At 43.1% G+C, this 12354-nt stretch overlaps 1 protein-coding gene across 1 annotated transcript in view; it reads left to right on the top strand.

Moving 5' to 3' along the window:
• The window catches only part of Me2 (malic enzyme 2), a 39996-nt gene that overhangs the window by 11285 nt on the left and 16357 nt on the right, over positions 1-12354 (top strand). The window contains exons 5-12 of the mRNA XM_087895923.1: positions 451-526; positions 1901-2062; positions 2320-2423; positions 4982-5091; positions 5185-5282; positions 5729-5842; positions 8499-8613; positions 10550-10692. Of these exons, the coding sequence (XP_087752049.1) occupies positions 451-526; positions 1901-2062; positions 2320-2423; positions 4982-5091; positions 5185-5282; positions 5729-5842; positions 8499-8613; positions 10550-10692 (922 nt within the window). The remainder of the gene's footprint in view (positions 1-450; positions 527-1900; positions 2063-2319; positions 2424-4981; positions 5092-5184; positions 5283-5728; positions 5843-8498; positions 8614-10549; positions 10693-12354) is intronic.

The following is a 12354-nucleotide window of genomic DNA, read 5'->3' on the forward strand; positions in this document are numbered from 1 at the left end:
CTCAACTCAGGTTAAAGGAGAGAAGGTTGGAAGGTGTACTGCCTAGACAGACCTCACCCCATGGTTCAGCTAGTTCATAAAAGCTCCTCTGTGCTTGTCATGCGCATCACCGGTGAGAACTGGCGGGAGATGTCACAACACAGGACGGGGCTTTTTCTTGCTGCTGTATCATTAATTCATTGTAGCCTATGTAGGAATTTTTACTTTATTTTTCATTTTGATGGTTAGACCATGCAATATGGAAAAGTTTCATTTTGGGAAAAGGATCACATCAGTTAACAGTAATCTTTGTTCCAGCTATTCTACAAGCAACATAATTATCATTTGAAAGAGTTGGAATGTTCACAATAAACCAGTGCTTGGAAATTAAACCATATCTTGGCGCTCTATTAAAATATCTTTGTCCCATGAACAAAACGTAGAAAACTGTCATGTGTTTTCCTATTGCAGGGGGTTGTTTATTTCAATCTCAGACAGAGGTCATGTCAGATCGATTGTGGATAACTGGCCAGAAAACCACGTTAAGGTACTAAGAGCACATCCTCCTTCTCACAATGTCTTCTCTTCCTTGTAAGTTAACTCTGGATTGCCAAGAACAAGTTTCCCTTGTCGCTCTGAGTTGTTCACACATATGTACGTGCAGATGTCTGCTCTGTGTCTAAGGAGGTGCTGGCCATAATCGTCCTGAGATGGAACACTGAGACAGTGCTTGGCTCTGAGCAAGACACTGGCACCAGTGTAAGAGCCAACTTGGTCATAGCTTTAGTTTCTTGGTAGAGAAAAGCGAATGCTCACCCAAGTGTGGTGGTGCAGACCTGTAATCCTATAATCCTTACACTAGAAGGAAAAGACAGGCAGACCAGAAACTCAGGATCCATGAGAGCCTGGCTCAGAAAAGGAAAAGCAGCAGCATAGGAACGTTGGCTCTGGGAGTGGGGCAGTTGTGTTCTCTCTCTCTACGTATCTCTCTCTCTGTCTGTCTGTCCGTCTCTTTTTTGTCTAAGGTAGATTTAGATCCTTGGCAAATACTGCACTGTCAAAAGAGTTTTAAAATGTAGCAAATATGAGCCATGGTCTGTGTGACTCTTTCATGAAGCAAATTGGATGGCTTCTTTAGAGACCTGTCGGTAGCACTGTGCTTGTCACTGCGGTCATCTCGCTGCCTTCATTGTGAATATCTCCGTTACCAGAGTAAACACTGGCAGGTTGTGAGTTCAGCCTTGCGCAGTCTCTGCACTTTCAAGGTGAAAGTAGAAGAACTGGATCATCCTTCACTACATAGGGAATTCTAGGCCAGCTTGTGCTAAATTTGACACTGCCTCCCCCTCCCCCATCCTTCTAAAATCGTTAGTTCAGATAATTTAGGAAAAATTTGGTCAAATAACTAAATTTACAATATCATCCTACGCACTTATATGTAGGTATATGTATATATATGATTTGCATTCACAATATATGTATTTATATATTATATATACTTTTTAAAATCTAGATAGTTTTCTCCTTTACTTTGCAAAGGTTTTTCTTGATTGCCCTAGGTTGATAAACCATGCTGTTTCTTTTTTAAACTTTTTATTGTGGTAATCCTGGACTTTAATTTGCTTTTCCCATGTTTCAGTCTATGGAAAGAATACTTGATCCCCTGTTCCCTCATTCTGGTCCCAGGACAAAGTCAGATGGGAAGCATGTCTAGCAACTCTCCTCTAATACCTCATACCAGGCAGAAGTCCTAGCTCAAGCCTGCTCCATGGGGTCAGGTTTGGAACTGGATAGAAATGATTCTGCTTCTGGAAGTGAGAGTGGATAGAGCAGAGGAGCCCACCCTCCTTGAGGATGAGCTTCTGCCGTGCCCACTCTGGCAGCTTCTGATGCGCTTTTTGTTTTATTTCTTCTAACAAAGGCTGTGGTGGTGACTGACGGAGAGAGAATTCTGGGTCTTGGAGACCTGGGGGTCTATGGGATGGGGATCCCTGTCGGGAAGCTCTGTTTGTACACAGCGTGTGCAGGAATCCAGCCCGAGAAGTGCCTGCCTGTGTGTATCGACGTGGGAACCGACAACAAAGTGAGTAGCAGCCCCCCCCATCCTCCCCTACTCTGAAAGAAACGAAAAACTACAGCTGTCTTTGAAGATGGTTTGTTGAAGGTGTGAAATCCTGTCATTTTAGGTGTTAGTCTTTGTCTTAAACTTAACTTTTAATATTTATATAATTAAGAGTAGATCAAGTCTATTAAGTTTCTTAAATGATTAAAGTTTTATATGCTTAATGTAAATAAATATTATAATAAAAGACTATTTTTAATCTTCGCTTTCTTATATAGGCACTATTAAAAGATCCTTTTTACATGGGCTTGTATCAGAAACGAGATCGTTCCCAACTGTATGACGACCTGATTGATGAGTTTATGAAGGCGATTACTGACAGGTATCCTATGAGGCTGGTGGATATGAAAGAAACTCTAATTGCAGGGGGGTGGGGGAGCGCCATTCTGCTTTTTCCTTTTATGTTCTGGGAGCTTGTAAGGGAAGGGTTAAGTTGTGGGAACCCTTTCATGCCCACTGACATGTGCTGGTACAGATGGGACCTCTGTTCTGCATTGCTGGCTGGGGTTACCTGACATCTGGAAAGAAGTCTGTCTGCTTCCGCCTCTCCTAAGCTCTCACAACGCGCTCCTCCCGTTCCTGCCGTCAGCCCTCTGTGGCTGGGCTCATTCCCACCCCTCCACCAGAGCTCTCTTTCAGCTTTGACACCTTATTTGGGCTCAGTTGTGGAATTTGTTTGTTTCTAGGTGTGTGCATATGTGTTTCTGTGTGCATGTGGAGGTCAGAGATTACCTTTGAGGAGTCTCTCATTTACCTCTCTGTGGGCTACACTCAGGTTGCAGGCCGCTTAGCAAGCACTACACCTGAATGGATCCTCTGTTCACACATATACTTGTGGACTGCTGTCCTGGGAATGAGTTCAGGGCTTCACAACATACTAGACAAGCACTGTGTGACCGAGCTAGACTCTCAGTTCTTGCATATACAGTAAATTGTGTCCTCCATACATGTGACTCACAAAGCCACCTGTGTGGCCCTGCACGCCAAACGGCTGGGAGACCCTGTCTTGAGAAATTCTGTCACTACACCCTGTTCCTATCTCAGATTGAATTCTTTCCCTTTGCAAACAGCCTGCCTTTTCTATTCCTAACTGCTAACGATGGCAGTAACGTTCACCCCGTTGGTGCTGTTTGTGGCTGTCCTCCGTCAACCAGCCATTCCGTCAGAGCATCCTCAGATTCAGCATGCCTCATTAGTGTGTCTCTTGTTGCCCCAGCCTTCTTTCGCCTCGCCTGGGTTCCTCTAAATCCTTCTCCAGCTGGTTTCTTTCTAGTTCATGCCCATCTAACATCAGGATTAATCTTGTAAAAATATGTATTGCCTTACATATTTTGTTGCTGAAAATTTCTCAGTGGTTTTCTATTACCACAACTTAAAATCCAAATTCTTCATCTTTGTGGTCTAGCATTCTCTCTCTCTCTCTCTCTCTCTCTCTCTCTGTGTGTGTGTGTGTGTGTGTGTGCGCGCGTGTGCTGGTGCATATACCATGACAAGCGTGTGTGGAGATCAGAAGACAACCTCTGCTGTCTGTCTTCACCCTCAGCCTTAAAACAGGGTCTCTTGTTGTTTTTCTACTACACAGTCTCTCATATGGCACCCTTTTTGTGGTGCTAGTCAGTTCACAGGCTCCCAGAGACCCTCCTGCCTCTGCCTTCTGCCTCCCTGTAAAGTATTGGATTATTTATGCTCACACTGAGTCCAGCTCTTTTGAGGGTTCTTGGTATTTGAACTCAGGACCTCACACTTGCTGGGCAAGCACTTTTACCCATGGAGCCGTCTTCCAAACTCTAGCTAAGCATGTAAAATCACTGACACATGGAGATACTCGGATTCCTTCCCAGAGGCAAAGCTGATGACAGACTTAAGAGCTGAACTGCCGATCGCCCCACACCCTGCCCTCTGTTCCATCTTCCTTCACTTTCCTTTCTCTGACAGCGCTGTGCTGCAGTGTCTTCGTAGATATCCAGACTGCCTTGGCACTGGGCTGCCTGATACTTTCCAGTTTATTCTAGTTTTCCATGGCATCTGCTTCATGATTCCTGGGTCTTTGTGGACTCCTAGCTGCTGCTGTCTTTCTCATGTCCCCCACCCAAGCATGCTGCACACCTCTGGTAGGTTACCTTTGCTAGCAGGAGGCTTTTGTGAGTTCTTTCTCCTCCAGAGCCTTCAGGGATTCAACATGAGCCAGCTTCTCTTCGTCCTGCAGTGTGAACCCTGAAACATACACCCTGGCTATTGAAAATTCAGGGTCACCAGAATGTACCTTGTTTAACTTTTCTTATTATTTCTGAGATGAAGACCCAGTGCAGCTCCCTTTCCAGTCTTTTCTGCCTTTTTCTTTCCTTGGTTTATTTGTTTGAGTCGGTCTCCCTGTGTTTTCTAGACTGGCCTCACACCTGCAATCTTCCTGCCTTCGCTTCTCTGGTATAGGATACACGTGTGTGCTACCTACCATACCTGCACGGCCTTCCCTTCTCACTCCTGTTCACCAACATGAACTCTCCTGACCATACTCTCCTAGTGCTTACTTAGTGTGCCTTCCTGTGCTGTCAGTCGCTGTTCTTTAAGGAGGCTCATCCATTTCAAATGCAAGAAAGAATCCCTTTGTGGGGGTCACTTAGTGCTCCCATGCATTGGACACCCTCCTGGGTCTTTGGTAAGTATTTACACAGAGAATGGCCATACGCCCGTTTGTGCCTCTGTGTTCATTAAGTAAAAGATGTCTGCAATTTGGCTCTAGGCTTTCACCAGCTCTGAAAGTCATGGCCTTGGGCTAGTATAATACCTTACTTTCAGACACTAATTGTGGAACTAGTAAGCAGGAAGTCTCTCTAATCGTGGCGCTTTCAACACAATTATCAAAGGGTTTGCTGTTTCTAGATACGGACGGAACACACTCATCCAGTTTGAAGACTTTGGGAATCATAATGCCTTCAGGTTCTTAAGAAAATATAGAGAAAAATACTGTACTTTCAATGATGACATTCAAGGTAAATCAAAAAATGAAATGATTTCCCCCTACTTTTTAAGTGTTTATGATTTCTTTTGTCTGTTTCATTGTAAAAATCATGGCTTTCCCACAGGGACAGCCGCAGTTGCTTTGTCGGGTCTTCTCGCAACCCAGAAAGTTATTAATAAACCAGTCTCAGAACACAAAATCTTATTTCTTGGAGCAGGAGAGGTAAGTTTTTAAGCTTTTATAATTTAAAACCAGTACTCTGTTTCCTTCTATAAAGTAAGACTGACCAGAGGTGGTGGCACACACCTTTAATCCCATTGCCCTTGGGAGGCAGAGGCAGGTGGATCTCTGAGTTTGAGGCCAGCCTGGTCTGCAGAGTGTGTTCCAGGAGAGCTAGAACCATATAGAGAGACAGTCTCAAGGAAAACAGGAAAGTAAGTAAGACAGCATGTTGGTGCTTATTGATGGTCACAGCAATCACAGTGCGTTTAGAGTTTGCGGAGATTGTGTGTATCGTGATCTCTCAGAAGTCAATTGTGTCAGAGAGACTTGTGATTTCTAAGGGAAGGCAGAGCAGATATGGCCAATAACGTGACCCCTACATACACAGCAGCTGAGCATCACCTCATTCTCCAGGCTTGATTTTTAAATATGTACTTCCCGGACAGGCCGCCCTTGGAATTGCAAACCTTATAGTCATGTCTATGGTGGAAAGTGGCCTCTCAGAAGAGGAGGCACAGAGGAAGGTCTGGATGTTCGACAAGAATGGCTTACTAGTTAAGGTAAGGATGCAGAACCTGGAGGACCAACAGGGCATCTGACTGGGGTGTTTGGGTTGAATGTTGATCTCCTGCAGTCTTGCATCTTACTACCTACCACAGTGTACAGGAGCTGGCCTCTGCTGTGTTGTCCACAGAGACCGTTCCATCTGCTGTCTGCCGTGGTTTCATTTTTGTGGCTGTAATAAAATAACCCCGATGAAAAGCAGCATAGGGGAGAGTTGGCTGACAGTTGCAGGTTAGAATCCGTTAATGTGAGGAAGTCAAGGCAGAAACGTCAAGTGTCGCAGCCACAGTTGAGAGCGGAGAATAAACACATGCATACTTGCTTGCTGTTGGCTAGCTTCTCTTACCCCTGCATTGTCAAGGCCCAGCCCATGACATGGAGTCACCCACACTCAGGGTAGGTTTCTGTCCTTCCTCAAGGCACTCAGGACAATCCATGCAGACACACACCCTTCACACACATCTAACTCCTGCCAGGCTTGTCCAAAGGCCAAGCAGGTCTTTATACTCTTCACTTAGACTCTTCTCAAGTAATTCTGGGTTGCTGTGTGAAGTTGGCAGTTCCAGCTAACTGGACACTGTCTTCTATAAAGACTCTTATTTCATTCTTAAATCATAATCTGTCTGCTGGTAACAGACATGCTCTCTCTTGCTGTGTTCTCAAGCTCTTAAGAGTTGGAATAGTTACTATATCTGATTGCATTTGACTTTCTTAAACTAAAATGTTTGTGGTGCTGGGGATTGATCCCAAGGCCTTAAGCATGCCAGGCAAGCATAAGCATTCTGTCGTTGGGCTACACCCCTAACACTTAAAGCTCAGTTTTGAGTTGGAACCCAACATTCTGTTTAAAGTATTAGCAGGACATCTAATATTTGAGCAGGAACTCTTTTGTTGTAATGTCATTTAAGTCGTAATCCCCTGTGTCAGTTCATGTGTAGTAAGGGTCTTCCCCGGTATGTTAGCACCTCTGAACCTGCTTGCTAGCATTCTTTCGCATTGGGTACTGTTTTTAATCAGCTACAGATATCATATGTCTTACATTGTGTGACATATTTTCATCTATCCAGTATGCAATACTACTTTATTTTCCCATGTTTTCATCATAATCTAATGGCAGGATAGTTCTTTCCCATTTACATGTACTAAGCATGCTATCTTTACATACATTTACATGTATAGGACATGTGCATGGCTCTAGTCCTGGTCCTTTTTCCTTCACTGGTGTCAGTAACCAGATAGTGGGAGAACATTGTGTGTGCTGTTGTCTTTAGTCCTCTCAAAAATCCTGTCCCTTTTTGGGAAGAGGAAGTTGGTTTGTTCTGTTTTCCTTATGAAATTTTATAATCACAGAAACAAGTTTAAAGTGATCATAGAGGGCTCAGCAGTTACGAGCATTTGCTGCACTTGAGAAGACTAATTTTTTTAATGACCAAAGATTTTCCTGCCAGGCGGTGTTGGTGCATGCTTTAATCCCAGCACTCAGAGACAGAGGCAAGCGAATCTCTGTGAGTTCAAGGCCAGCGTGGTCTACAAGGGCTAGTTCCAGGGCAGGCTCCAAAGTGACAGAGAAACCCTGTCTCAAAAAAAAAATAAAAATAAGATTTTGTTGTTTTTCAAAGCCATCAGTTTCAAAGAGATGGAGACAGAATCCATACTGAAGAGTGCTCCCTGAGTATACAACTCAGACTCTGAATTATTTAACTGTGGTTGCAAAGGGGCCGTAGCTGCAGTGTTTGCTGGTCCATGTAGAGTGGATGTTGTGAAATCACATTTTTACCTGCAGGGGAGTACATTTCTGCAGGTATACGGTTTAGTGCTTTACTCTGCAGTACTGGTTTCATCAAGGCCGAGTCTAAAGTGACCATAGTGTTGGTAGTACAGCCTTCGTCCACACAGGCGAGACTCCCTCCCTGCTCACCCGTACCCTCAAGTGTGTTTTGTTGTTGTTTTGGTTTTGCTTTTTAGAATATATAGTTAAAGTAGCTTGGCCTGTGGGTGTTGGGTTTTCAGTCTCTTCCAGTGATCCTAACCCTGTCATCCATGTGGCTACGTTGTGTCTTCCCTGCTAAATCCCACTCTCCAGAGCTGTCGATGCCAAGGCAGTGAAGCCTGTACTCTGGGCTCTTAAACTTTGCTACGTGGAGATGGTTGGGCAAGGCTTAAACTCTGTAGTGAGTGAGACCAGCCAAAGCTAGGCCATATAAGACCTTGTCTTAAGCGGGGAGGGGATTGGGGAGTTTACCCCAGCAGTAGAGCATTTGAGTAGTGTGTTCAAAGCCCTAGGTTCTGTTCCTACTACCAAAAATAAACTCTTTTGGTGTGACTGTTTATAAATTTGATAGTCTGTGGTGTCCCCTTTTGGTAGGCAAATTTGCAATATTTGCTATATTACATTTCTGAAATACTAAAGATTCTTCATCGTGAATATTGAATTTAGGAGAACTTCATGGAAGGAATGAGGTGTTGAGAGACAGCAAAGCTTATGCTCTAATGTAATTTAATGGACTGTGTTTTTGGACTTTGTGAAGTTAACATTAGAAAATAAAGGTTGAAACGAAAAATAAATAAAAATGACAAAATTTATCTAATTGATAGCTCATGTCCAGATTATCTTTAATATGCACTTATATTGTATTTTATCTTTTGATTCAGGGGCGGGCTGCCAGCATCGATAGTAACCAGGAGCCGTTTGCTCACTGTGCCCCAGGGAACATACCTGGGACTTTTGAAGATGCAGTAAATGAACTTAAGCCTTCAGTTATAATTGGTAAGTGAAGCTGTTGATAAATAATCCTGTTACTTAGCTGCCCGCCATAACTGTCATGTAAGATCACTGAAGTAAATCTGTGTATTTTACTTTGTTTTTAGCATATGCAGGTGGTCTCTTAGTGGGCCCACTGGACAAACCCAAACCTGCTGCACCTACGTCCCCCATGTTAAGAGGTGCAGGACTTGTTCATAACTTGTCCACACCCCACTGTATACTGTAGGTGGCTTCTTAAACCGTAAATGCCGTGTAAGAGCTCTTCAGCTGTGTAGTGAGACAGAAAGGGCTGCACATGCTCAGTTCATGCTCAGTCTATTTCCTTTGGCATTTCCAGCCTGTATTATAAGTATACATTAATTTGTATATACAGAACCCTGCACATTAAAAAGGCTGACTCAATATTACTGGTGACTGTGCATAAAAATTTTATTCTTCTTTCTTTCTTTCTTTCTTTCTTTCTTTCTTTTTTTCTTTCTTTCAATTTGAGACAGGGTTTCTCTGTGTAGCTTTGGCTGTCCTAGAACTCACTCTAGACCACACTGGCCTTGAACTCACAGAGATCTGCCCATCTCTACCTCCCAAGTATTGGGATTAAAGGCATGTGCTACCACTGCCCAGGGCATAAAAATTTTAAGAGACAGAATCTCAGGCTAGTTATGGTGATGCACATTTGTACTCTCAACACTCTATAGAGACTAAGGCAAGATTATGAGTTCAAGGCCAATTTAGGCTGCATATTGAAACATTATTTAAAAATCTGGAAAGGGGGCCAGCAAGGTGACTCAACAGGTAAAGGCTTGCTACACACCTCTTAGTGTGTGTTGAGCCCCCAGGATCTACCTAGAAGGAGAGGACCATGGCCTGCAGATTGTCCATGGCATGGTGCCCCCTCATTATAGGTATAGACACAAAATAGATAAATGTAATTTTAACTTTACATTTTAACTTTAACGGAAAACAAAACCAAAGCTGTTTACTCTCCTGTAGGCTGACTTTGAACACATGGGCTTCAGTGATTGTCTTGCCTGAGCCTCCCAAGGCACTGGGACTGCAGTGTTTTACTTTGAGAGTTGTTGCTGACTGTTGAACACAGCCTTAAAAGGCCAAGGTCATTTGACAGCCTGTACCAGGAAAATCCAGTGTGGAGTGGACATTTCATTGGCAACAAAGTGAAACTTGCAGGTGTTTGTGAGGCTCATGTAGCTGACTCTGTGCTGACACAGCCCCGGGTCCTCAGTACAGACACGGGCTGTTCCCTCTATAGCTGTAGATTGGAGTTCACAATCCTGTGTTTTACTAGTTTTCATTTAGGAACTCTGTTTAATGTTGAAAAATAAAACCTTCACAACGAGTTCCTGTGCTCAGAAAAGTATGTCTGTGGGTTTTTTTATTAATAAGAAAGAATCATTATTTTTTAGATTGAGAAGAAATCTTAAAAGGTTCTCTACTTCACTTCTCTCAAAACCCAATATGGAAACCAGAATGTGTCCACTCATTGTCTCTCTCTAGAGCAGTGGTTCTCAACCTGTGGGTCAGGACCCCTGAAACTGAAACTGTGCCCACTGAACGAAGTGGCATTTCCCCAGACCCTGGCAGCTACTGTCTGACCTCCGAGGGTCTGTTTCTGGGCCCTCGGTGGAGTAGACTCTCAGCACTGTCTCCTGTACTGTCAAAATGGAGGACACAGTCATACGTTTAACAGTTTTTCATAGAGCTTACTATGAATGCCAAAATGTAGATATTTAAGTGAAAATTTCAGCCAGCATTTCGTTGTTTTTTTCATATCTGAAACTGTCCCTGTATCATTCTCTCGTTATACAGAGTCTATCTTTGTACTGATATCTGTGGTTTTGCTACGGTAAATGGGCTATAGAAACTTAGCAAGGACTGGTTTGTTATGCCTGTGTTGATGGCTCTTTTCCTTTATTTATTGCAGGAGTGGCAGGTGCTGGCCGGCTTTTTACTCCTGGCGTAATCAAGGCCATGGCTTCTATCAATGAAAGGCCTATAATATTTGCATTAAGTAATCCTACAGCACAGGCTGAGTGCACAGCTGAAGAAGCATATACACTTACAGAGGTATTACAATGAAAAGCACACAATCTGCTTCTGTGCTTCATTAGCTTATTAGTTATACATTTGTATACGTGTTGTTCATCAGAATTTAAGTGGCGATTGCAGTGGGTCACCAAGTCTGACATCAGTTTTGAGAGCAGTGACATCATAACTCCGCCTACCACTCACTCGCCCACCCGCTGTGCGTCTTGTACTTCTGGATATTCTGAAACCAAATATGCTGCTTTTTTCTTGATTTTTTTCTTTATTCTTTTTATATAGAAACTATCCATTTTGATATGCCTTCATTTAAAGTTTTTTTTTTTTTTTTTGGCTTATAGCCCTCTTCCTGCCTGTCTGCTCCTATCTGGGTTCATGCTCCTCCTCCCAGAAGAACTTTTGAAGGGTATCTTCACCCCACGTGTAATTAACAGTTGGTAGTTGCTGCATCTCAGTGCTTTAAAAACAGGTTTTTTTGTTTTTTGACATCATTGCTCTGGGTTTGAACATGGACCCCAGCATATGGTTTTCTTTTTACTGGGGCTGCTTTTACTTTTCTGTAAACTGACGGCTGTCTGGACTGGGTTTCTTCCTTTCACCCACACTGATAGTGAGTGTGCTTTGGGGCCTTTGGCACTGTTGTTTTACTGTGTGTCAGTTACAACGTATGTATGTATGTGTGTATGTATGTATGTATACATGTATGGTGTGTATTTGTATATGCATGTATGCAGTGGACTTCCCCCTAGTGTTCTGTGGGATGGTGTTTTAATCTCCACTGTGTAATCACCACTTATTTCACTCTTGTAGATCAACGTGACTCCAGGAAGTAGAGCTTGTTGTTGTTTCTTTTTCTTTTTGTCCTGTCTTACGAACCTATAGCCTTGCGGATGTGTATATTTAGGTCAGCAAGCTACCACTATGCTGTATTCCTCGGCCCTAGGAGTGCACTTTATAGTTCTGTGTGCCTTGATATGCCGAATTCTTACTTAATTTCTTCAATATATGAGTGTTCATGAATATAATTGTTAGGTTACAGTTGTTTTTTTGGTTTTTTTTGTTTCTTTTTTGGGTGGGTGGTGGTGGTGGTGGTTTTTCAAGACAGGCTTTTCTCTGTTGCCTTGGCTGTTGTGGAATTTTCACCGTAGACCAGGCTGGCCTTGAACTCATAGAAACCACCCACCTCTCCCTCCTGAGTGCTGAGATTAAAGGCTTGCACCACCACTACCTGGCTTGGTTATACACTTAAGAATAAAGACTGTAATACATCTTTATCATTCTCATTACTAATAACTCACTGGTGATTTTGTTTCTTTCGTATCTCCCCAGATGGTTTTAAAGATCTTAGATATCAATTGTAAGCAGTATATCTGTTGGAAGTAGAATCTTTTAAAAAAAAAAAAATAATGATACAGGGATGCTGGTTAAGATGGCTCAGTAGGGGAAGGCTTTGCTACTGGCCCTGACCACCTGAGTTCGGTGTCCAGACCACAAGATGGAAGGAGAGAACTGACTCCCACAAGTGGTCCTTTGGCCTCTATGTGAGCCCAGGCAGGGGCTTGCACACCCCTCTAGTGAACAAATAAATGTTCCACATCATAAATAGTACTGTACCATCTCAAAAATTTAAAAACATAATTATTTGTGTTTATATGTGTGGGCACACACATGCCACATTGTGTGTGT

This window comes from Myodes glareolus, chromosome 13 (genome assembly GCF_982192425.1).
Source record: "Myodes glareolus chromosome 13, mMyoGla1.1, whole genome shotgun sequence".
Classification (NCBI taxonomy): domain Eukaryota; kingdom Metazoa; phylum Chordata; class Mammalia; order Rodentia; family Cricetidae; genus Myodes; species Myodes glareolus.